The sequence below is a fragment of the Manacus candei genome, unplaced genomic scaffold (genome assembly GCF_025592945.1).
Source record: "Manacus candei isolate 608988 ecotype Guabito, Panama unplaced genomic scaffold, ASM2559294v1 h1tg000309l, whole genome shotgun sequence".
Taxonomy (NCBI): domain Eukaryota; kingdom Metazoa; phylum Chordata; class Aves; order Passeriformes; family Pipridae; genus Manacus; species Manacus candei.
Genome location: NW_026138357.1, coordinates 1 through 23658, shown reverse-complemented (window position 1 = coordinate 23658; position 23658 = coordinate 1). Strand labels below are relative to the sequence as shown.

The 23658-nt window shown below is 62.1% G+C and overlaps 2 protein-coding genes across 3 annotated transcripts; one reads left to right on the top strand and one right to left on the bottom strand.

Moving 5' to 3' along the window:
* The first annotated feature begins 867 nt into the window (after positions 1 to 867).
* LOC127465040 (tonsoku-like protein) lies at positions 868 to 11060 on the top strand. Its single transcript, XM_051775536.1, has 6 exons — positions 868 to 943; positions 3226 to 3367; positions 6163 to 6413; positions 8382 to 8455; positions 10082 to 10215; positions 10296 to 11060. The coding sequence occupies exons 1-6, from the start codon at positions 938 to 940 to the stop codon at positions 10415 to 10417; spliced, it is 729 nt and encodes a 242-aa protein (XP_051631496.1). The 5' UTR covers positions 868 to 937; the 3' UTR covers positions 10418 to 11060.
* VPS28 (VPS28 subunit of ESCRT-I) lies at positions 11048 to 22371 on the bottom strand. Of its 2 annotated transcripts, XM_051775537.1 has the most exons (9): positions 22198 to 22371; positions 22040 to 22068; positions 21797 to 21834; positions 19018 to 19107; positions 16554 to 16659; positions 16336 to 16437; positions 13380 to 13433; positions 11350 to 11441; positions 11048 to 11261 (listed from the first exon to the last, which is right to left on the bottom strand). In XM_051775537.1, exons 1-9 carry the CDS (start codon positions 22232 to 22234, stop codon positions 11144 to 11146), a joined length of 666 nt encoding a protein of 221 aa, XP_051631497.1. In that variant the 5' UTR covers positions 22235 to 22371; the 3' UTR covers positions 11048 to 11143. The 2 variants fall into 2 exon arrangements, with proteins under 2 accessions (XP_051631497.1, XP_051631498.1); XM_051775538.1 differs by lacking the exons at positions 19018 to 19107; positions 21797 to 21834; positions 22040 to 22068; positions 22198 to 22371 and adding an exon at positions 18879 to 18980.
* Positions 22372 to 23658: the final 1287 nt, after the last annotated feature.

Genomic DNA, 23658 nt, shown 5'->3' with positions numbered 1-23658 from the left:
CCTTCGAGTCACCCTAAATATTGATATTGGGGTCACCCTAAATACTGATATTGGGGTCACACCCTAAATACTGATATTGGGGTCACACCCTAAATATTGATATTGGGGTCACCCTAAATATTGATATTGGGGTCCCTAAATATTGATACAACCCTGGGCACCCTGCCCGGGCTGGCCCTGCTCGACCTGGGGGGCAACAGGATCAGCGCCAGGGGGGTCAGCACGGCGGGGACAACGGGCATGCAGGTAGGGGGGAACCCTAAATAGGGATTTTGGGGTTCCTAAATATTGATATTGGGGTGCCTGAATCCTCGGAGTGGGGATGGGGATGCAGGTAGGGGTCAAACCCTAAATACTGATTTTGGGGTCACCCTAAATCCTCAGGGCAGGGACGGGCATGCAGGTAGGGGTCAAACCCTAAATGTTGATTTTGGGGTACCTAAATATTGATATTGGGGTCACACCCTAAATATTGATGTTGGGGTCACCCTAAATATTAATATTGACGTCCCTAAATACTGACCTTGGGGTCCATAAATACTGACATTGGGGTCACACGCTAAATACTGACATCGGAGTCACCCTAAATACTGACATTGGGGTCACACCCTAAATATTGATATTGGGGTCACACCCTAAATATTGATATTGGGGTCACCCTAAATACTGATATTGGGGTCACACCCTAAATACTGATATTGGGGTCACACCCTAAATATTGATATTGGGGTCACACCCTAAATATTGATATTGGGGTCATACCCTAAATATTGATATTGGGGTCACTAAATATTGATATTGGGGTCACCCTAAATATTGATATTGGGTCACCCTAAATATTGATACAACCCTGGGCACCCTGCCCGGGCTGGCCCTGCTCGACCTGGGGGGCAACAGGATCAGCGCCAGGGGGGTCAGCACGGCGGGGACAAAGGGCATGCAGGTAGGGGTCACACCCTAAATAGGGATATTGGGGTCACCCTAAATCCTCAGGGCAGGGACAGGGGGGATGCAGGTAGGGGTCAAACCCTAAATATTGATATTGGGGTCACCTTAAATATTGATATTGGGGTGCCTGAATACTGACCTTGGGGTCCCTAAATACTGACCTTGGGGTACCTGAATCCTCGGAGCGGGGACGGGGCGGATGCAGGTAGGGATCAAACCCTAAATATTGATATTGGGGTCCCTAAATACTGACCTTGGGGTCATTAAATCCTCGGAGCGGGAATGGGGGGGATGCAGGTACGGGGTGGTCACTAAATACTGACACTGGGGTACCTAAATCCTACCTCTGTTCCCAAAATTCCCCGTGTCTGTGTGTCCCCCCCTGACTCCCCCATGTCCGTGTGTCCCCCCTGACCCCTCTGTCCATCCCTGACCCCCCCGTGTCTGTGTGTCCCTCCCTGTGTCCATGTGTCCATCCCTGACCCCTCCCTGTCCGTGTGTCCCCCCCCGTGTCCATGTGACCCCCCCCATGTCCGTGTGTCCCTCTCTGACCCCCCCGTGTCCGTGTGACCCCCCCGTGTCCGTGTGTCCCTCCCCGTGTCCGTGTGTCCCCCCATGTCCGTGTGTCCCCCCCCATGTCCGTGTGTCCCCCCCATGTCCGTGTGACCCCCCGTGTCCGTGTGTCCCCCCCCATGTCCGTGTGTCCCCCCTGACCCCCCTGTATCCGTGTGTCCCCCCAACCCCTCTGTCCATCCCTGACCCCCCTTGTGTCCGTGTGTCCCCTGTGACCCCCCTGTGTCCATGTGTCCATCCCTGATCCCTCCCATGTCCGTGTGTCCCCCTCTGACCCCCCCGTGTCCGTGTGTCCCTCCCCATGTCCGTATGTCCCCCCTGCCCCCTCATGTCTGTGTGTCCCCCCCTGACCCCTCCCTGTGCCCGTGTGTCCCCCCTGACCCCCCATGTCTGTGTGTCCCTCCCTGTGTCCATCCCTGACCCCCCTGTGTCCATGTGTCCATCCCTGACTCCCCCATGTCTGTGTGTCCCCCCCTGACCCCCCCCGTGTCCGTGTGTCCCCCCGACCCCTCCATGTCCGTGTGTCCCTCCCTGTGTCCATCCCTGACCACTCTGTCCATCCCTGACTCCCCCATGTCCGTGTGTCCCCCCTGACCCCTCCCTGTCCGTGTGTCCATCTCTGACCCCCCTGTGTCTGTGTCCCCCCCCGTGTCCGTGTGTCCCTCCCTGTGTCCATCCCTGACCCCCCCATGTCCATGTGTCCCTCACTGACCCCTCTGTTCCCCCCTGACCCCCCCATGTCCGTGTGTCCCCCCCTGACCCCTCTGTCCATCCCTGACCCCCCCATGTCCGTGTGTCCATCCCTGACCCCCCCCGTGTCCGTGTGTCCCCGCTGCCCCCCCCATGTCTGTGTGTCCCTCCCTGTGTCCATGTGTCCATCCCTGACCCCCCGTGTCCGTGTGTCCCTCCCTGTGTCCATGTGTCCATCCCTGCCCCCTCTGTCCATCCCTGACCCCCCCGTGTCCGTGTGTCCCCCCCATGTCCGTGTGTCCCCCCCGTGTCCCTTTGTCCACCCCTGACCCCCCCGTGTCCGTGTGTCCCTCCCCGTGTCCGTGTGTCCCCCCATGTCCGTGTGTCCCCCCCCGACCCCTTTGTCCACCCCTGACCCCCCCATGTCCGTGTGTCCCCCCCGTGTCCGTGTGTCCCCCCCCGTGTCCGTGTGTCCTCCCCAACCCCTCTGTCCATCCCTGACCCCCCATGTCCGTGTGTCCCCCCCTGACCCTCCCCATGTCCGTGTGTCCCCCCGACCCCTCCATGTCCGTGTGTCCCTCCCTGTGTCCATCCCTGACCCCTCTGTCCATCCCTGACTCCCCCGTGTCCGTGTGTCCCCCCTGCCCTCCCCATGTCCGTGTGCCCATCCCTGACCCCCCCATGTCCGTGTGTCCCCCCTGACCCCTCCCTGTCCGTGTGTCCATCTCTGACCCCCCTGTGTCTGTGTCCCCCCCCGTGTCCGTGTGTCCCTCCCCGTGTCCATCCCTGACCCCTCTGTCCCCCCCCTGACCCCCCATGTCCGTGTGTCCATCCCTGACCCCCCCCGTGTCCGTGTGTCCCCCCCCATGTCCGTGTGTCCCCCCCATGTCCGTGTGTCCCCCCCGTGTCCGTGTGTGCCCCCCTGACCCCCCCATGTCCGTGTGTCCCCCCCATGTCCGTGTGTCCCCCCCCCGTGTCCGTGTGTCCCCCCCCCCGTGTCCGTGTGTCCCTCAGAGCCTGCAGGAGCTGGACCTGAGCCTGAATCCCCTGGGCAGCTCCGGCCCCTCGGCCCTGGCCCGGCTGCTCCCGGCCTGGCCCGCCCTGGCCACGCTGGGCCTGCGGGGCTGCGGCCTCGGCGGCCCCTTCCCGCTGCCAGGTGAGACCCACGGACCGGGGGGGACCCCACGGGGACCCCACGGGGACCCCACAGTGACCCCGAGACCCCCAATCCCGGGAATGACCCCCCAGTGACCCCGCGGTGACCCCCCAGTGACCCCGAGACCCCCAGTCCTGGGAATGACCCCCCCGGTGACCCCGAGCCCCCAACTCCTGGGAATGACCCCATGGTGATCCCCCGGTGACCCCGAGCTCCCGAATCCTGGGAATGACCCCCCCGGTGACCCTGAGCCCCCAAATCCTGGGAATGACCCCCCGGTGACCCCCCAGTGACCCCGAGCCCCCAAATCCTGGGAATGACCCTGCGGTGACCCCCCAGTGACCCCGAGACCCCCAGTCCTGGGAATGACCCCCCTGGTGACCCCGAGCCCCCAAATCCCGGGAATGACCCTGCAGTGACCCCCTGGTGACCCCGAGCCCCCGAATCCTGGGAATGACCCCCCTGGTGACCCCGAGCCCCCAAATCCTGGGAATGACCCCCCGGTGACGCCCTGGTGACCCCGAGACCCCCAGTCCTGGGAATGACCCCCCTGGTGACCCCGAGCCCCTAAATCCTGGGAATGACCCCCCGGTGACGCCCTGGTGACCCCGAGACCCCCAGTCCTGGGAATGACCCCCCCGGTGACCCTGAGCCCCCAACTCCTGGGAATGACCCCATGGTGATCCCCCGGTGACCCCGAGCCCCCAAATCCTGGGAATGACCCCCCTGGTGACCCCGAGCCCCCCAAATCCTGGGAATGACCCCGTGGTGACCCCCCAGTGACCCCGAGACCCCCAGTCCTGGGAATGACCCCCCGGTGACCCCCCAGTGACCCTGAGTCCCCAAATCCCGGGAATGACCCCGTGGTGACCCCACGGTGACCCCAAGCCCCCAAATCCCGGGAATGACCCCACAGTGACCTCCTGGTGATCCCGAGCCCCTAAATCCTGGGAATGACCCTGCAGTGACCCTGTTGTGACCCCCTGGTGATCCCGAGCCCCCCAATCCCAGGAATGACCCCCCCGGTGACCCCGAGCCCCCCAATCCCGGGAATGACCCCACAGTGACCCCCCCGGTGACCCTGAGTCCCCAAATCCTGGGAATGACCCCCCGGTGACCCCCCAGTGACCCTGAGTCCCCAAATCCTGGGAATGACCCTGCAGTGACCCCCTGGTGACCCCGAGCCCCCCAATCCCAGAATGACCCCCCAGTGACCCCCCAGTGACCCTGAGTCCCCAAATCCCGGGAATGACCCCGTGGTGACCCCGCGGTGACCCCGAGCCCCCAAATCCCGGGAATGACCCCACAGTGACCTCCTGGTGATCCCGAGCCCCTAAATCCTGGGAATGACCCTGCAGTGACCCCGTTGTGACCCCCTGGTGATCCCGAGCCCCCCAATCCCAGGAATGACCCCCCCGGTGACCCCGAGCCCCCCAATCCCGGGAATGACCCCACAGTGACCCCCCCGGTGACCCTGAGTCCCCAAATCCTGGGAATGACCCCCCAGTGACCCCCCAGTGACCCTGAGTCCCCAAATCCTGGGAATGACGCCCCCGGTGCGCCCCCGGTGACCCCGAGCCCCCAAATCCCAGGAATGACCCTGCAGTGACCCCGCGGTGACCCCAAGCCCCCCAATCCCAGAATGACTCCCCAGTGACCCCACAGTGACCCCGAACTCCCCAGTCCTGGGAATGACCCCCGCAGTGACCCCAAGCCCCTGAATCCTGGGAATGACCCTGCGGTGACCCCCCAGTGACCCCGAGACCCCCAGTCCTGGGAATGACCCCCCTGGTGACCCCGAGCCCCCAAATCCCGGGAATGACCCTGCAGTGACCCCCCGGTGACCCCGAGACCCCCAATCCTGGGAATGACCCCCCTGGTGACCCCGAGCCCCCAAATCCTGGGAATGACCCCCTGGTGACCCCCCAGTGACCCTGAGACCCTGAATCCTGGGAATGACCCCCCGGGGACCCCCCGGTGACCCCGAGACCCCCAGTCCTGGGAATGACCCCTGCAGTGACCCCAAGCCCCTGAATCCCGGGAATGACCCTGCGGTGACCCCACGGTGACCCCGAGACCCCAAATCCTGGGAATGACCCTGCAGTGACCCCACTGTGACCTCCCAGTGAGCCCGAGCCCTCCAATCCCAGGAATGACCCCACAGTGACCCCGAGCCCCCAAATCCCAGGAATGACCCCGTGGTGATCCCCCAGTGACCCTGAGCCCCCAATCCCGGGATTGACCCCACAGTGACCCCGTGGTGACCCCGAGCCCTCCAATCCTGGGAATGACCCTGCGGTGACCCCATGGTGACCCTGAGTCCCCCAGTCCCGGGAATGACCCCACAGTGACCCTGCGGTGACCCTGAGCCCCCCAATCCTGGGAATGACCCTGCAGTGACCCCAAGTCCCCCAATCCCAGAATGACCCCCCGGTGACCCTCCAGTGACCCTGAGCCCCTGAATCCCAGGAATGACCCCACTGTGACCCCTCAGTGACCCCAAGCCCCCAAATCCTGGGAATGACCCTGCGGTGACCCCCTCGGTGACCCCGAACCCCCAAATCTTGAGAATGACCCCGCAGTGACCCCCTGGTGATCCCAAGCCCCAAAATCCCAGGAATGACCCCCTGGTGACCCCCCGAGCCTCCCAATCCTGGGAGTGACCCCGTGGTGACCCCTCATCCCCCAGTCCCGGGATTGACCCTGCAGTGACCCCGCGGTGACCCCGAGCCCCCCAATCCCGTGAATGACCCCGCGGTGACCCCGTGGTGACCCCTGGTTGCCCCCGGCGGCAGGGAGGTCCCCGCTGCGGTCACTGGCCCTGTCCTACAACCCCCTGGGCCTGGAGGGGCTGGGGAGGCTCCTCCGGGACATCCCGGCCCCGGGAATTCACAGCCTGGAGTTGGGATCCATCACCGGAGCTGTCACCGGATCCGTCACCGGAGCTGGCACCGGATCCGGCACCGGAGCCGGCACCGGATCTGGCACCGGATCCATCACCGGAGGGTCCGGCATCGGCGGGATCGTCCGTGCCTACCTGGAGCAGGTGAGGGGACAGAAGGGACATGGAATGTTGGGGGCAGTGGGGATTGAAGGGATATGGAATGTTGGGGACACTGGGGATTGAAGGGACATGGAATGTTGGGGACACTGGGACAGGGGGGACGTGGAATGTTGGGGATGTTGGGGACAGGGGGGACATGGAATGTTGGGGACAGTGGGGATTGAAAGGACATGGAATGTTGGGGACACTGGGGATTGAAAGGACATGGAATGTTGGGGACAGAGGGACAGAGAGGACGTGGAATGTTGGGGACAGTGGGGACAGAAGGGACATGGAATGTTGGGGATGTTGGGGACATGGGATGTTGGGGACACTGAGGATAGAGGGGACATGGAATGTTGGGGACATGGAATGTTGGGGACAGTGGGATAGAGGGAATGTTGGGGACATGGAATGTTGGGGACAGTGGGACAGAGGGAATGTTGGGGACATGGAATGTTGGGGACACTGGGGATAGAGGGGACATGGAATGTTGGGGACACGAAATGTTGGGGACACTCGGACAGGGGGACATGGAATGTTGGGGACATGGAATGTTGGGGACAGTGGGACAGAGGGAATGTTGGGGACATGGAATGCTGGGGACAGTGGGATGGAGGGGACGTGGAATGTTGGGGACACTGGGGGTAGAGGGAATGTTGGGGACACTGGGACATGGAGTTTTGGGGACACTGGGGACAGAGGGGATGGGGAATGTTGGGGACACTGGGACAGAAGGGACATGGGGGACACTGGGGACATGGAATGTTGGGGATGTTGGGGATATGGAATGTTGGGGACATGGAGTTTTGGGGACACTGGGACAGAGGGGATGTGGAATGTTGGGGGCGCTGGGACAGAGAGGACATGGAATGTTGGGGATATGGAATGTTGGGGACAGAGGGACAGAAGGGACATGGAATGTTGGGGACAGTGGGGATAGAAGGGATATGGAATGTTGGGGACAGTGGGACAGGGGGGACATGGAATGTTGGGGACAGTGGGAACATGGGGATATGGAATGTTGGGGACATGGAATGTTGTGGATATGGAATGTTGGGGACACAGGGACAGAGGAGACATGGAATGTTGGGGACAGTGGGGACATGGGGATATGGAATGTTGGGGACATGGAATGTTGGGGACACTGGGACAGAGGGGACACTGGGACATTGGGGCCATGGAATGTTGGGGACAGTGGGGATGAATTTTGGGGACAGTGGGGACAGAGGGGACATGGAATGTTGGGGACACTGGGACAGAGGGGACATGGAATGTTGGGGACACTGGGGATGAATTTTGGGGACAGTGGGGACAGAGGGGACATGGAATGTTGGGGACACTGGGACAGAGGGGATGTGGAATGTTGGGGACATCGGGGATAGAGGGGACATGGAATGTTGGGGACATGGAATGTTGGGGACACTGGGACAGAGAGGACATGGAATGTTGGAGACAGGAGGGACAGAGAGGACATGGAATGTTGGGAACAGTGGGACAGAGGGGACATGGAATGTTGGGGACAGTGGGGATAGAAGGGATATGGAATGTTGGGGACAGTGGGACAGAGAGGATGTGGAATGTTGGGGACATGGAATTTTGGGGACATTGGGACAGAGAGGACGTGGAATGTTGGGGACATGGAATGTTGGGGACACTGGGACAGAGGGGGTGGTGCCTTTCTTGGGTTGGTGCCATTCCCAGGAGAACGGTGCCATTCCCAGGATGCCGGTGCCACTCCCAGGAGGGCAGTACCATTCCCAGGGTGGTGCCATTCCCAGGGTGGTGCCATTCCCAGTGCCATTCCCAGGGTGGTGCCATTCCCGGTGCCATTCCCGATGCCATTCCCAGGGTGGTGCCATTCCCAGTGCCATTCCCAGGGTGGTGCCATTCCCGGTGCCATTCCCAGGAGAATGGTGCCATTCCCAGGGTGGTGCCATTCCCGGTGCCATTCCCAGTTTCCCCTGGCAGGAGGGCTGTGCCCTGAGTCACCTCACGCTCTCCGGGAACCACCTGGGGGACAAGGACATCGAGGAGGTGGCCAGGTGAGGGGACAGGGGACACTGAGGGGGTCCTGGCAGGAGGATCCTTCCCCTTCCCATCCCAACGGAGACCCCGCTCCGACCCGGGACACTGGGAATGACGGGAACCCCCCTGGGGACATTGGGACACCCTTGGGGACATTGGGACCCTCTCAGGGACAAGGGGGTGGTCAGGGGAGGGGACAAGGGGACCCTGGGGACATCTGGGGGGGTCCTGGCAGGAGGATCCTTCCCCTTCCCATCCCAACGGAGGACCCGCTCCGACCATGGACACTGGGAATGATGGGAACCCCCCTGGGGACACTGGGGCACCCTTGGGGACATTGGGACCCTCCTGGGGACAAGGGGACCCTGGGGACACCTGGAGGGGTCCTGGCAGGAGGACCCTCCCCTTCCCATCCCAACGGAGACCCCGCTCCCAAATGGGACACTGGGAATGATGGGAACCCCCTGGGGACATTGGAACCCCCCTGGGGACACTGGGACACCCTTGGGGACATTGGGACCCCCTTGGGGACATTGGGACCCTCCTGGGGACAAGGGGGTAGTCAGGGGAGGGGACAAGGGGACCCTGGGGACATCTGGAGGGGTCCTGGCATTGGGATCCTTCCCTTCCCATCCCAACAGAGACCCCATTCCCAAACAGGACACTGAGAATGACGGGAACCCCCCTGGGGACACTGGGACCCCCTTGGGGACATTGGGACACCCTTGGGGACATTGGGACACCCTTGGGGACAAGGGGGTGGCCAGGGGAGGGGACAAGGGGACCCTGGGGACATCTGGAGGGGTCCTGGCAGGAGGATCCCCCTTTCCCATCCCAACGGAGACCCCGCTCCCACCTGGGACACTGGGAATGACGGGAACCCCCCTGGGTACATTGGGACACCCTTGGGGACATTGGGACCCCCTTGGGGACATTGGGACCCTCCTGGGGACAAGGGGACCCTCCTGGGGACATCTGGGGGGGACAGAGGAGGGACAGAGGGGTCCTGGCAGGAGGATCCTCCCCTTTCCCATCCCAACGGAGACCCTGCTCCGACTTGGGATACTGGGAATGACGGGAACCCCCTGGGGACATTGGGACACCCTTGGGGACATTGGGACCCTCCTGGGGACAAGGGGGTGGCCAGGGGAGGGGACAAGGGGACCCTGGGGACATCTGGGGGGGTCCTGGCAGGAGGATCCTCCTTCCCATCCCAATGAAGACCCCACTCCCACCTGGGACACTGGGAATGACGGGAACCCCCCTGGGGACACTGGGACACCCCTGGGGACATTGGGACCCTCTTGGGGACATTGGGGCCCCCTTGGGGACATTGGGACCTTCCTGGGGACATTGGGACACCCTTGGGGACATTGGGACACCCTTGGGGACAAGGGGGTGGCAAGGGGAGGGGACAAGGGGACCCTGGGGACATCTGGAGGGGTCCTGGCAGGAGGATCCTCCCCTTCCCATCCCAACGGAGACCCCGCTCCGACCTGGGACACTGGGAATGACGGGAACCCCCCTGGGGACACTGGGACACCCTTGGGGACACTGGGACACCCTTGGGGACACTGGGACCCTCCTGGGGACCAGGGGGTGACACCGGGGCCCCCCCTGACCCTCTCCCTGCCCCTCCCCAGGTCCCTGCCGTCCTGCCCCTCCCTGGTTTCCCTGGATCTCTCGGCCAACCCCGGGATCAGCACCGAGGGCCTGCGGTCGCTGCTCGGGGCCCTGGAAAAGCGGGGCCGGGGGCTGGAATTCCTCAACTTGGCAGGTGGGAATTGTCCCCCTGTCCCCTTGTGTCCCCCTCCTGTGTCACCCTCCCTCCCTAAACGACCCCCCCTCCATCCCCAGGATGCTCCGTGGGGCCCTTGGATGATCCCACCTGGACCAGGAGCACCGGGATGATCCGGGAGCTCCGGCTCTGCCGGCGCCGCGGCCGGAGGGACCAGAGGCTCTGCTGGAAGAGCTCCTGAGGGACTGGGAGGGACTGGGAGGGACTGGGGGATCCCTGTGGGATCCAGTAGCTCCTGCTCTGCCCTGGTAGGGTCATTATTACACCCCGTTATTTATCCATGGATTTTGTGATTTTTCGGGATCCGCCGCCCCCCGTTTATTGTCCCGGCTTTCCTCCCGCCCCAGTAGGGACTGGTTTGTACTGGGAGGGACTGGTTTGAACTGGGGGATCCCTGGGGGATCCAGTAACTCCTGCTCTGCCCAGGCAGGGTCATTATTACACCCCGTTATTTATCCACGGATTTTGTGATTTTCGGGATCCGCCGCCCCCCGTTTATTGTCCCGGCTTTACCCCCACCCCAGTAGGGACTGGGAGGCACTGGGAGGGACTGGGGGATCCCTGGGGGATCCAGTGGCTCCCAGCAGGGTCATTATTACACCCCGTTATTTATACATGGATTTTGTGATTTTCGGGATCCGCCGCCCCCTGTTTATTGTCCCGGCTTTCCTCCTGCCCCAGTAGGGACTGGGAGGGACTGGTTTGGACTGGGAGGGACTGGGAGGCACTGGGAGGGACTGGGGGATCCCTGTGGGATCCGGTGGCTCCCAGCAGGGTCATCATTACACCCCGTTATTTATCCACGGTCTGGTGATTTTTCGGGATCCGCCGCCCCCCGTTTATTGTCCCGGCTTTCCCCCCCCGCCCCAGTTGGAACTGGTTTGTACTGGGAGGCACTGGGAGGGCCTCAGGCGTGCAGGAAGCGGTTGAAGGCGTTGTAGGCCGACTCCAGGTCGAAGAGCATCTGCCGGACCTGGGAGTCGTCGAGCTCGTCCGAGGCCGACATCCCGCTGAGCGTCTGCAGCCTTGGCAAGGGGCGGGGAGGGGGGGATCAGGGACCCCCCAAAACCAGCTGGGAGTGACCCCCCCGTGACCTCCTGGCCCAGGACTCACCACTGGTTGACCTTCTGGCGGCCCTCGAAGTCGGGGGGCAGGTGGCTCATGCGGTTCATGGTCTCCATCAGCTCCCGCAGGTCCGGCTGGATCTGTGGGATCGGGAGGGTTCGGGGGGCAGGACGAGGCAGCCCCACGGCAATGCTCCCGTGGCCCGAGCCCCCATCCCGACCCCCATCCTAATCCCATATCCTGATCCCAAATCCTGACCCCCATCCCAACCCCCATCCCAATCTCATACCCTGATCCCAAATCCTGACCCCCCATCCTGACTCCCATCCCGACCCCCATTCCAATCCTATATCCTGATCCCAAATCCTGACCCCCATCCCGACCCCCATCCCAATCCCACATCCTGACCCCCCATCCCAATGCTCCCCATCCCGACCCCCCATCCTGACCCCCATCCCAATCCCATATCCTGATCCCAAATCCTGACCCCCCATCCCGACTCCCATCCCGACCCCCATTCCAATCCCATATCCTGATCCCAAATCCTGACCCCCCCATCCCAACCCTCCCCATCCCGACCCCCATCCCATCCCCCCATCCCGACTCCCCATCCCGATCCCATACCCTGATCCCAAATCCTGACCCCCCATCCTGACCCCCATCCCAACCCCCATCCCAATCCCACATCCCGATCCCAAATCCCGACCCCGCCATCCTAATGCTCCCCATTCCGACCCCCATCCCATCCCCCCATCCCATCCCCCATCCCATCCCCCACCCCAAACCCCTCATCCCGACCCCCATTCTGACCCCCCATCCCACCCCCCCATCCTGACCACCCATCCTGACCCCCATACTGACCCTTATCCCAACCCTCCCATCCCAGCCCCCCATCCCAACCCCCATTCCAATCCCATATCCTGATCCCAAATCCTGACCCCCCATCCCGACCCCCATCCCAAATCCCCATCCCATCTCCCCATCCCGACCCCCATCCCGACCCCCAACCCAATCCCATATCTTGATCCCAAATCCTGACCCCCATCCCAACCCCCAAACCAATCCTCCCATCCCATTCCCCCCATCCTGACCCCCAATCCCGACCTCCATCCTAATCCCATATCCTGATCCCAAATCCTGACCCCCCCATCCCAACGCTCCCCATCCCGACCCCCCAATCCTGACCCCCCATCCTGACCCCCCATCCTGACCTCCATCCCAATCTCATATCCTGATCTCAAATCCTGACCCCCCATCCCAATCCTCCCATCCCAATCCTCCCATCCCAACCCCCCATCCCGACCCCCATCCCAATCCCATATCCTGATCCCAAATCCTGACCCCCATCCCAACCCTCCCCATCCCGACCCCCCATTCCGACCCCCATCCCAACCCCCATCCCAACCCCCATCCCGATCCCAAATCCTGATCCCAAATCCTGACCCCCCATCCCGACCCCCATCCCAATCCCATATCCTGATCCCAAATCCTGACCCCCATCCCAACCCTCCCCATCCCGACCCCCCATTCCGACCCCCATCCCAACCCCCATCCCAACCCCCATCCCGATCCCAAATCCTGATCCCAAATCCTGACCCCCCATCCCAACGTTCCCCATCCCGACCCCCCATCCCCCCATCTCAAATCCCCCCATCCCGACCCCCCATCCCATCCCAACTCCCCATCCCAGCCCCTTTCCCGACCCCCCATCCCAACCCCCAATCCTGACCCCCATCCCAATCCTCCCATCCCAACCCCCATCCCATGCCTCCGTCCCAACCCCCCAATCCCAACCCCTTTCCCAACCCCAACCCATCCCTCCATCCCAACCCCCATCCCAAATGCCCCCATCCCATCCCCCCATCCTGACCCCCATCCCGACCCCCCATCCCGACCCCCCATCCCAACCCCCCATCCCAACCCCAATCCCAATGCTTCTCTTTCCAACTCTCGATCCCGACCCCCCATCCCGACCCCCCCATCCCCACTCTCCCCATCCTGAGCCCCCTATCCCAAATCCCCTCATCCTGACCCCCCATCCCAAATCCCCCCATCCCAAATCCCATCCCGATCCCAACCTCGTCCATGGCTCGGATCTCCAGGCGCAGCTTGTCCATCACCGTGATGAAGAGCTGGGGGAAGAGCAAGGATTGGGATCACCGGGATGGGATCATTGGGATGGGATCAATGGGATGGGATCACTGGGATGGGATCACCAGGATGGGATCACTGGGATGGGATCAATGGGATGGGATCAATGGGATGGGATCAATGGGATGGGATCATTGGGATGGGATCACTGGGATGGGATCACTGGGATGGGATCACCGGGATGGGATCACTGGGATGGGATCAATGGGATGGGATCAATGGGATGGGATCAATGGGATGGGATCAGATCACTGGGATGGGATCAATGGGATGGGATCATTGGGATGGGATCAATGGGATGGGATCACTGGGATGGGATCAATGGGATGGGATCAATGGGATGGGATCAGATCACTGGGATGGGATCATTGGGATGGGATCATTGGGATGGGATCAGATCAATGGGATGGGATCACTGGGATGGGATCATTGGGATGGGATCATTGGGATGGGATCAATGGGGTGGGATCAATGGGATGGGATCAATGGGATGGGATCAGATCACTGGGATGGGATCAATGGGATGGGATCATTGGGATGGGATCAATGGGATGGGATCACTGGGATGGGATCAATGGGATGGGATCAATGGGATGGGATCAGATCACTGGGATGGGATCATTGGGATGGGATCATTGGGATGGGATCAGATCAATGGGATGGGATCACTGGGATGGGATCATTGGGATGGGATCATTGGGATGGGATCAATGGGATGGGATCAATGGGGTGGGATCACTGGGATGGGATCACTGGGATGGGATCATTGGGATGGGATCAATGGGATGGGATCATTGGGATGGGATCAATGGGATGGGATCAGATCACTGGGATGGGATCAATGGGATGGGATCACTGGGATCAGATCACCGGGACAGGATCACCGGGATCAGATCACCGGGATGGGATCATTGGGATGGGATCACTGGGATGGGATCATTGGGATGGGATCAATGGGATGGGATCAGATCACTGGGATGGGATCAATGGGATGGGATCAATGGGATGGGATCAGTGGGATGGGATCATTGGGATGGGATCAATGGGATGGGATCATTGGGATGGGATCAATGGGGTGGGATCAATGGGATGGGATCATTGGGATGGGATCATTGGGATGGGATCAATGGGATGGGATCATTGGGATGGGATCATTGGGATGGGATCACTGGGATGGGATCACTGGGATGGGATCATTGGGATGGGATCATTGGGATGGGATCAATGGGATGGGATCATTGGGATGGGATCAATGGGATGGGATCATTGGGATGGGATCATTGGGATGGGATCAATGGGATGGGATCAATGGGATGGGATCATTGGGATGGGATCATTGGGATGGGATCACCAGGATGGGATCAATGGGATGGGATCATTGGGATGGGATCACCAGGATGGGATCAATGGGATGGGATCAATGGGATGGGATCATTGGGATGGGATCAATGGGATGGGATCAATGGGATGGGATCAGATCACTGGGATGGGATCATTGGGATGGGATCATTGGGATGGGATCATTGGGATGGGATCAATGGGATGGGATCATTGGGATGGGATCAATGGGATGGGATCAGATCACTGGGATGGGATCAGTGGGATGGGATCATTGGGATGGGATCAATGGGATGGGATCAGATCACTGGGATGGGATCATTGGGATGGGATCATTGGGATGGGATCATTGGGATGGGATCAATGGGATGGGATCAGATCACTGGGATGGGATCAATGGGATGGGATCATTGGGATGGGATCAATGGGATGGGATCAGATCACTGGGATGGGATCATTGGGATGGGATCATTGGGATGGGATCATTGGGATGGGATCAATGGGATGGGATCAGATCACTGGGATGGGATCAATGGGATGGGATCAATGGGATGGGATCAGTGGGATGGGATCATTGGGATGGGATCATTGGGATGGGATCAATGGGATGGGATCATTGGGATGGGATCATTGGGATGGGATCACTGGGATGGGATCATTGGGATGGGATCATTGGGATGGGATCACTGGGATGGGATCATTGGGATGGGATCAATGGGATGGGATCATTGGGATGGGATCAATGGGATGGGATCAGATCACTGGGATGGGATCAATGGGATGGGATCACTGGGATCAGATCACCGGGACAGGATCACCGGGATCAGATCACCGGGATGGGATCATTGGGATGGGATCACTGGGATGGGATCATTGGGATGGGATCAATGGGATGGGATCAGATCACTGGGATGGGATCAATGGGATGGGATCAATGGGATGGGATCAGTGGGATGGGATCATTGGGATGGGATCATTGGGATGGGATCAATGGGGTGGGATCAATGGGATGGGATCATTGGGGTGGGATCAATGGGATGGGATCACTGGGATGGGATCACTGGGATGGGATCAATGGGATGGGATCACTGGGATGGGATCATTGGGATGGGATCAATGGGATGGGATCAGATCACTGGGATGGGATCATTGGGATGGGATCATTGGGATGGGATCAATGGGGTGGGATCACTGGGATGGGATCATTGGGATGGGATCAGATCACTGGGATGGGATCAATGGGATGGGATCACTGGGATCAGATCACCGGGACAGGATCACCGGGATCAGATCACCAGGATGGGATCATTGGGATGGGATCACTGGGATGGGATCATTGGGATGGGATCAATGGGATGGGATCAGATCACTGGGATGGGATCAATGGGATGGGATCAATGGGATGGGATCAATGGGATGGGATCATTGGGACGGGATCACCGGGACGGGATCACCAGGATGGGATCACCGGGATGGGATCACCGGGACGGGATCACCGGGATCCAACCCCCCCATTCCCCCATCCCCGCCCCCCCGGCTCCGTACGGAGACGATGTCGGCGATGCAGCGGTTGAGGTTGCCCTTGTCGTCCTTGATGGTGATGGGTCTGTCCTCCTTGATCCTCTCCATGGCCAGGGGACAGTCCAGCTGGGGGAGGGGACAGCCCGTGGCACACGGAGCCCTCCCGGACACCCGGAATTCCGGGGGGATCCCGGGGGGGGTCCCGGGGGGGAATCCCGGGGGGGGATCCCGGGGGGGCTCACCCGGAACTTGCGGCAGAAGTCGTCGATGGAGCTGATCTCGGAGCCCTGCACCTGCTTCAGGGCGGCCTTGAACTGCACCAGGAGGCGGGAACAGGCGGCCGTGTACCTGCAACGGGGGGGCGGGGTGTCCCAGCCCATCCTGGGGGTTTGGGGTGTCCCAGGGATTTGGGGTGTCCCAGGGATTTGGGGTGTCCCAGCCCATCCCGGGGATTTGGGGTGTCCCAGCCCATCCCAAGGATTTGGGGTGTCCCAGCCCATCCCGGGGATTTGGGGTGTCCCAGCCCAGCCCGGGGGTTTGGGGTGTCCCAGCCCATCCCAAGGATTTGGGGTGTCCCAGGGATTTGGGGTGTCCCAGCCCAGCCCAAGGATTTGGGGTGTCCCAGCCCAGCCCAAGGATTTGGGGTGTCCCAGGGATTTGGGGTGTCCCAGCCCATCCCAGGGATTTGGGGTGTCCCAGCCCATCCCAGGGATTTGGGGTGTCCCAGCCCATCCCAGGCATTTGGGGTGTCCCAGCCCATCCCAAGGATTGGGGGTGTCCCAGCCCATCCCAAGATTTGGGATGTCCCACACTCACTCATTAGGGGACACACAATCCTTGATGTAGGCCTGGAGTGGGAATGAGGGGCAGGGAGGGGGCACAATGGGGGGTCCCTGCCCATCCCATCCCATCCCAAGATTTGGGATGCCCCACACTCACTTGTTGGGGGTCACACAGTCCTTGATGTAGGGCTGGAGTGGGAATGGGGGGCAGGGAGGGGGCACAATGGGGGGTCCCATCCCATCCCAAGGATTTGGGATGTTCCCAGATCCCTCACTCACTCCTTGGGGGTCACACAATCCTTGATGTAGGGCTGGAGTGGGAATGGGGGGCCATGGGGGGATCCCATCCCATCCCAAGGATTTGGGATGTCCCACACTCACTCATTGGGGGTCACACAGTCCTTGATGTAGGGCTGCAGTGGGAATGGGGGCACAGGGAGGGGGGAGGCCATGGGGGGGGTCCCACTCACTCATTAGGGGTCACACAGTCCTTGATGTAGGGCTGGAGTGGGAATGGGGGGCCATGGGGGGGGTCCCATCCCATCCCAAGGATTTGGGATGTTCCCAGATCCCTCACTCACTCATTGGGGGTCACACAATCCTTAATGTAGGGCTGGAGTGGGAATGGGGGGAGCAGGGGGGAGGCCATGGGGGGGTCCCATCCCATCCCAAGGATTTGGGATGCCCCACACTCACTCATTGGGGGTCACACAGTCCTTGATGTAGGGCTGGAGTGGGAATGGGGGGCAGGGAGGGTCCCACTCACTCATTGGGGGTCACACAGTCCTTGATGTAGGGCTGGAGTGGGAATGGGGGGGCCATGGGGGGATCCCTGCCCATCCCAATCCCATCCCATCCCATGCCAAGGATTTGGGATGCCCCAAATCCCACACTCACTCGTTGGGGGTCACACAATCCTTGATGTAGGGCTGGAGTGGGAATGGGGGGCAGGGGGGTCCCACTCGCTCATTAGGGGTCACACAGTCCTTGATGTAGGGCTGGAGTGGCAATGGGGGGCCATGGGGGGGATCCCATCCCATCCCAAGGATTTGGGATGTTCCCAGATCCCTCACTCACTCATTGGGGGTCACACAATCCTTGATGTAGGGCTGGAGTGGGAATGGGGGGCAGGGGGGTCCCACTCACTCATTAGGGGTCACACAATCCTTGATGTAGGGCTGGAGTGGGAATGGGGGGCCATGGGGGGATCCCATCCCATCCCAAGGATTTGGGATGTCCCACACTCACTCATTGGGGGTCACACAGTCTTTGATGTAGGGCTGGAGTGGGAATGGGGGGCAGGGGGGAGGCCATGGGGGGGTCCCATCCCATGCCAAGGATTTGGGATGCCCCAAATCCCACACTCACTCATTAGGGGTCACACAGTCCTTGATGTAGGGCTGGAGTGGGAATGGGGGCACAGGGGGGTCCCACTCACTCGTTGGGGGTCACACAGTCCTTGATGTAGGGCTGGAGTGGGAATGGGGGGCAGGGGGGTCCCACTCACTCGTTGGGGGTCACACAGTCCTTGATGTAGGGCTGGAGTGGGAATGGGGGCACAGGGGGGTCCCACTCACTCGTTGGGGGTCACACAATCCTTGATGTAGGGCTGGAGTGGGAATGGGGGCACAGGGGGGTCCCACTCACTCATTAGGGGTCACACAATCCTTGATGTAGGGCTGGAGTGGGAATGGGGGGCAGGGGGGTCCCACTCACTCATTAGGGGTCACACAGTCCTTGATGTAGGGCTGGAGTGGGAATGGGGGGCAGGGGGGTCCCACTCACTCGTTGGGGGTCACACAATCCTTGATGTAGGGCTGGAGTGGGAATGGGGGCACAGGGGGGTCCCACTCACTCATTAGGGGTCACACAGTCCTTGATGTAGGGCTGGAGTGGGAATGGGGGGCAGGGGGGTCCCACTCACTCGTTGGGGGTCACACAATCCTTGATGTAGGCCTTCTCCAGGGCCTGCAGCGTCTTCACCACCGCAAACAGCTCGGCCATGTTGTCGTACCTGGGGGGACGGGAGGGAAGGGCCTTGTCCCGGGATAGGGATGGGCCTTGTCCTGGGAAAGGGACTGGGATGGATGGGCCTTGTCCTGGGAAAGGGACTGGGATGGATGGGCCTTGTCCTGGGAAAGGGACTGGGATGGATGGGCCTTGTCCCGGGATAGGGATGGGCCTTGTCCCGGGATAGGGATGGGCCTTGTCCTGGGATAGGGATGGGCCTTGTCCCGGGATAGGGATGGGCCTTGTCCTGGGAAAGGGACTGGGATGGATGTTCATGTCCTGGGAAAGGGACTGGGAGGGATGAGCCTTGTCCTGGGAAAGGGACTGGGAGGGATGAGCCTTGTCCTGGGAAAGGGACTGGGAGGGATGTTCATGTCCTGGGAAAGGGACTGGGAGGGATGAGCCTTGTCCTGGGAAAGGGACTGGGAGGGATGTTCATGTCCCAGGAAAAGGACTGGGAGGGATGTTCATGTCCTGGGAAAGGGACTGGGATGGATGTTCATGTCCTGGGAAAGGGACTGGGATGGAGCACAGGGAGCTGGGAAGGGCCATGGCTGGGAAGGGAGGGACAGGGTGGGCAGTGGAGTCCCAGGAGGGAACACAAGGGAGAAGGGAGGATGGGGATGGAGAACGTTGTCCTGGGATGGAGAATATCCCAGAATGAAGAATATCCCAGGATGGAAAATATTCCAAGATGAAGAATATCCCAGGAACACAATGGAGAGAAGGGAGGGTGGTGATGGAGAACGTTGTCCCGGGATGAAAAATATCCCAGGAAGGAACACAAGGGAGAGAAGAGGACCAGGATGGACAACAGGGGGATGGTGATGGAAAAGGGGGCTCCAGGAAGGACCAGGAGGGACAGTGGTGTCCCTGGAGGGACCAGGGTGGAGAACATTGTCCTGGGGTGGACCAGGATGGAGAACATTGTCCTGGGATGGACCAGGATGGAGAACATTGTCCTGGGATGGACCAGGAAGGAGGAGAGGGGACCAGGATGGAGGAAAGGGGACCAGGGTGGAGAACATTGTCCTGGGATGGACTGGGAAGGAGGAGAGGGGACCAGGGTGGAGAACATTGTCCTGGGATGGACCAGGATGGAGAGAAGGGGACCAGGATGGAGAAAGTTGTCCTGGGATGGACCAGGATGGAGAAAGTTGTCCTGGGATGGACCAGGATGCAGAACATTGTCCCAGGAGGGACCGGGAAGGAGGAGAGGGGACCAGGATGGAGAAAGTTGTCCCAGGAGGGACCAGGATGGACAGTGGTGTCCCAGGAGGGATCAGGATGGACCACTGGGAGATGGTGATGGAGAAGGGGGTTCCAGAGGGAGAGCAGGGACCAGGATGGACAGTGGTGTCCCAGGAGTGACCAGGGTGGAGAACATTGTCCTGGGATGGACCAGGAAGGAGGAAAGGGGACCAGGATGGAGAACATTGTCCTGGGACGGACCAGGAAGGAGGAGAGGGGACCAGGAGGGGTCTGGGATGGAGAAGGAGGTCCCAGGAGGGGACTGGGATGGAAAAGGGGGTCCCAGGAGGGGACTGGGATGGAGAAGGAGGTCCCAGGAGGGGACTGGGATGGAAAAGGGGGTCCCAGGAGGGGACTGGGATGGAGAAGGGGGTCCCAGGAGGGGACTGGGATGGGGAAGGGGGTCCCAGGAGGGGTCTGGGATGGAGAAGGGGGTCCCAGGAGGGGACTGGGATGGGGAAGAGGGTCCCAGGAGGGGACTGGGATGGGGAAGAGGGTCCCAGGAGGGGACTGGGATGGGGAAGAGGGTCCCAGGAGGGGACTGGGATGGACGCAGCAGGGCTGTTGATGGAGAAGGGGGTCCCAGGAGTGGACTGGGATGGGGAAGGGGGTCCCAGGAGGGGTCTGGGATGGAGAAGGGGGGTCTGGGATGGGGAAGGGGGTCCCAGGAGGGGACTGGGATGGACACGGGGGGCTGTTGATAGGGAAGGGGGTCCCAGGAGTGGACTGGGATGGAAAAGGGGGTCCCAGGAGGGGACTGGGATGGAGAAGGGGGTCCCAGGAGGGGACTGGGATGGGGAAGGGGGTCCCAGGAGGGGTCTGGGATGGAGAAGGGGGTCCCAGGAGGGGACTGGGATGGGGAAGAGGGTCCCAGGAGGGGACTGGGATGGGGAAGAGGGTCCCAGGAGGGGACTGGGATGGGGAAGAGGGTCCCAGGAGGGGACTGGGATGGACGCAGCAGGGCTGTTGATGGAGAAGGGGGTCCCAGGAGTGGACTGGGATGGGGAAGGGGGTCCCAGGAGGGGTCTGGGATGGAGAAGGGGGGTCTGGGATGGGGAAGGGGGTCCCAGGAGGGGACTGGGATGGACACGGGGGGCTGTTGATAGGGAAGGGGGTCCCAGGAGTGGACTGGGATGGAAAAGGGGGTCCCAGGAGGGGACAGGGATGGACACAGGAGGGTCTGGGATGGAGAAGGGGGTCCCAGGAGGGGTCTGGGATGGACACAGGGGGGGCTGTTGATGGGGAAAGGGGGTCCCAGGAATGCCCCCAATGGAAAAGGGGGTCCGGTGCCACCCCCGGTGCCCCAAACCCTCCCTCTCCCAGCCCCCCCGCTCCCCCCGGGCCCGGAGGTGGGACCGGGGGATCTTCCCCCCCCCCCCCCCCCCAAATCCCACCCACCCCTCCCCAAAATCCCGGGACCCCCCCCCACGCTCCTCACTCACTTCTCCCTCTCCCGGGCGTTCTTGTAGAGCTTCACCTCCTGCGGGGGGACACGGGGGGGTCAGTCCCGGGGGGACAATGGGGGGGTCGGTCACGGGGGGGGTCGGTCACGGGGGGACAATGGGGGGGGGGGGTCGGTCACGGGGGGTCAGTCCCGGGGGGACAATGGGGGGGTCAGTCACGGGGGGGCGACCCCAGGACCGGCCCCAGTTTGGGGTGTGGGGTGTGGAGGGGGTCCCGCTCACCTCGTACAGCTCCGGTTTGTTCCCGGGGGCTGCGAAGGGAAGGGGGGGCGGCGTTAGAGGGGGGTGGGAGCCCGGGGACCCTCCGGGAAACGCCAGGAACCTCCCGGAGACCCCTCACCGGGAACCTCCGGGACTCTCCCCCCCGCCCCGGCTCTCACCGCCCATCCCGGCCGGGCCCGCGATCCCGTGGAACATCCCCGGCCGAGCCTGGAGGGGTCCGGGCCCCCCTTAATCCCGATCCCGGTCCTGATCCCGATCCTGATCCCGACCCCGGTCCCTGCGCCGCTTCCGGGTGGTTCCGTACGGACTTCCCTTCCCAGAATGCCTCTTCCCCCATGCCCCTCCCCTTCCGGCGGCGCATCCGCATTCCATTGGCTTATCTCTTTTTCCTTTCTATATACGCGGCTCTGATTGGCTGTTAGGCCCGCCCGTCACGGCGGTTGCCGGGCGACGCCGCCTTGTGTGCTCCCCGCCATGGCGGAGCTGGCGGTGCCGGAGCTGAGGGCGCTGCTGGCCCCAGGGGCGGCCGAGATGTCGGTGGCGGCCCCGACCAAGGCTCCCCCGGCGCTGCCGAGGCGTGGCGTGGCCTAATGAGACCCGCGGCCTAATTGCGGCCGTGTCCGAGGGGCCGTCCCGCCTTTTCCCGTACAGCTCTCCCTTCCCCATGTCCCGCCCCCGCTGGCAGCCCATTGGCTCACGCCCTCCGCCTCCGCGTGTGATTGGTTGTTAGACCCGCCCATCGCGCGGTTGCCGAGCAACGCCGGCGCGGCAGCAATGGCGACGGCGGCGAAGAAGGAGGCACACATGGAGGGCAAGGCCGAGGAGACGACGGCGCTGGCTCTGTCGGAGCTCACGGCGCTGCTGTCTCCGTCCTCCCCAGCGGCCGCGGCGCTGTCGGGGCGTGGCGTGGCCTAACTAGACCCGTGGCCTAATTGTGGTCGTGTCCGAGGGGCCGCCCCGCCTCTCCCGTACAACCCTCCCTTCCCCGTGTCCCGCCCCCGCTAGCAGCCCATTGGCTCGCGGCCCTCCGCCTCCGCGTGTGATTGGCTGCTACACCCGCCCATCGCGCGGTTGCCGAGCAACGCCGGCGCGGCAGCAATGGCGGCGGCGGCGGCGAAGAAGGAGGAACACATGGAGGGCAAGGCCGAGGAGGCGGCGGCTCTGTCGGAGCTCACGACGCTGCTCTCTCCGTCCCTCCCCCGCGGCCGCGGCGCTGTCGGGGCGTGGCGTGGCCTAACTAGACCCGTGGCGTAATTGCGGCCGTGTCCGAGGGGCCGCCCCGCCTCTCCCGTACAGCCTTCCCTTCCCATGTCCCGCCTCCATTGGCAGCCCATTGGCTCACGCCCTCCGCCTCCGCGTGTGATTGGCTGTCAGACCCGCCCATCGCGCGGTTGCCGAGCAACGCCGGCGCGGCAGCAATGGCGGCGGCGGAGAAGAAGGAGGGGGGAGATGGAAGGGAAGGCCGAGGCGGCGGCGCTGGCTCTGTCGGAGCTCACGACGCTGCTCTCTCCGTCCTCCCCCGCGGCCACGGGCGCTGTCGGGGGCGTGGCGTGGCCTAATTAGACCCGCGGCCTAATTGCGGCCGTGTCCGAGGGGCCGCCCCGCCTCTCCCGTACAGC

What these genes read in the sequence shown, in the direction of transcription:
- LOC127465040 (XM_051775536.1), top strand. An exon ending in TCCGTGCCTACCTGGAGCAG is followed by an intron (nt 6,414 to 8,381) that starts GTGAGGGGACAG and finishes TTCCCCTGGCAG; the next exon opens with GAGGGCTGTGCCCTGAGTCA. An exon ending in GACATCGAGGAGGTGGCCAG is followed by an intron (nt 8,456 to 10,081) that starts GTGAGGGGACAG and finishes GCCCCTCCCCAG; the next exon opens with GTCCCTGCCGTCCTGCCCCT.
- VPS28 (XM_051775537.1), bottom strand. Translation starts at nt 22,234, where the DNA reads ATGTTCCACGGGATCGCGGGCCCGGCCGGGATGGGCG. An exon ending in AACGCCCGGGAGAGGGAGAA is followed by an intron (nt 19,108 to 21,796) that starts GTGAGTGAGGAG and finishes CCGTCCCCCCAG; the next exon opens with GTACGACAACATGGCCGAGC. An exon ending in CGCCAGAAGGTCAACCAGTG is followed by an intron (nt 11,262 to 11,349) that starts GTGAGTCCTGGG and finishes CCCCTTGCCAAG; the next exon opens with GCTGCAGACGCTCAGCGGGA.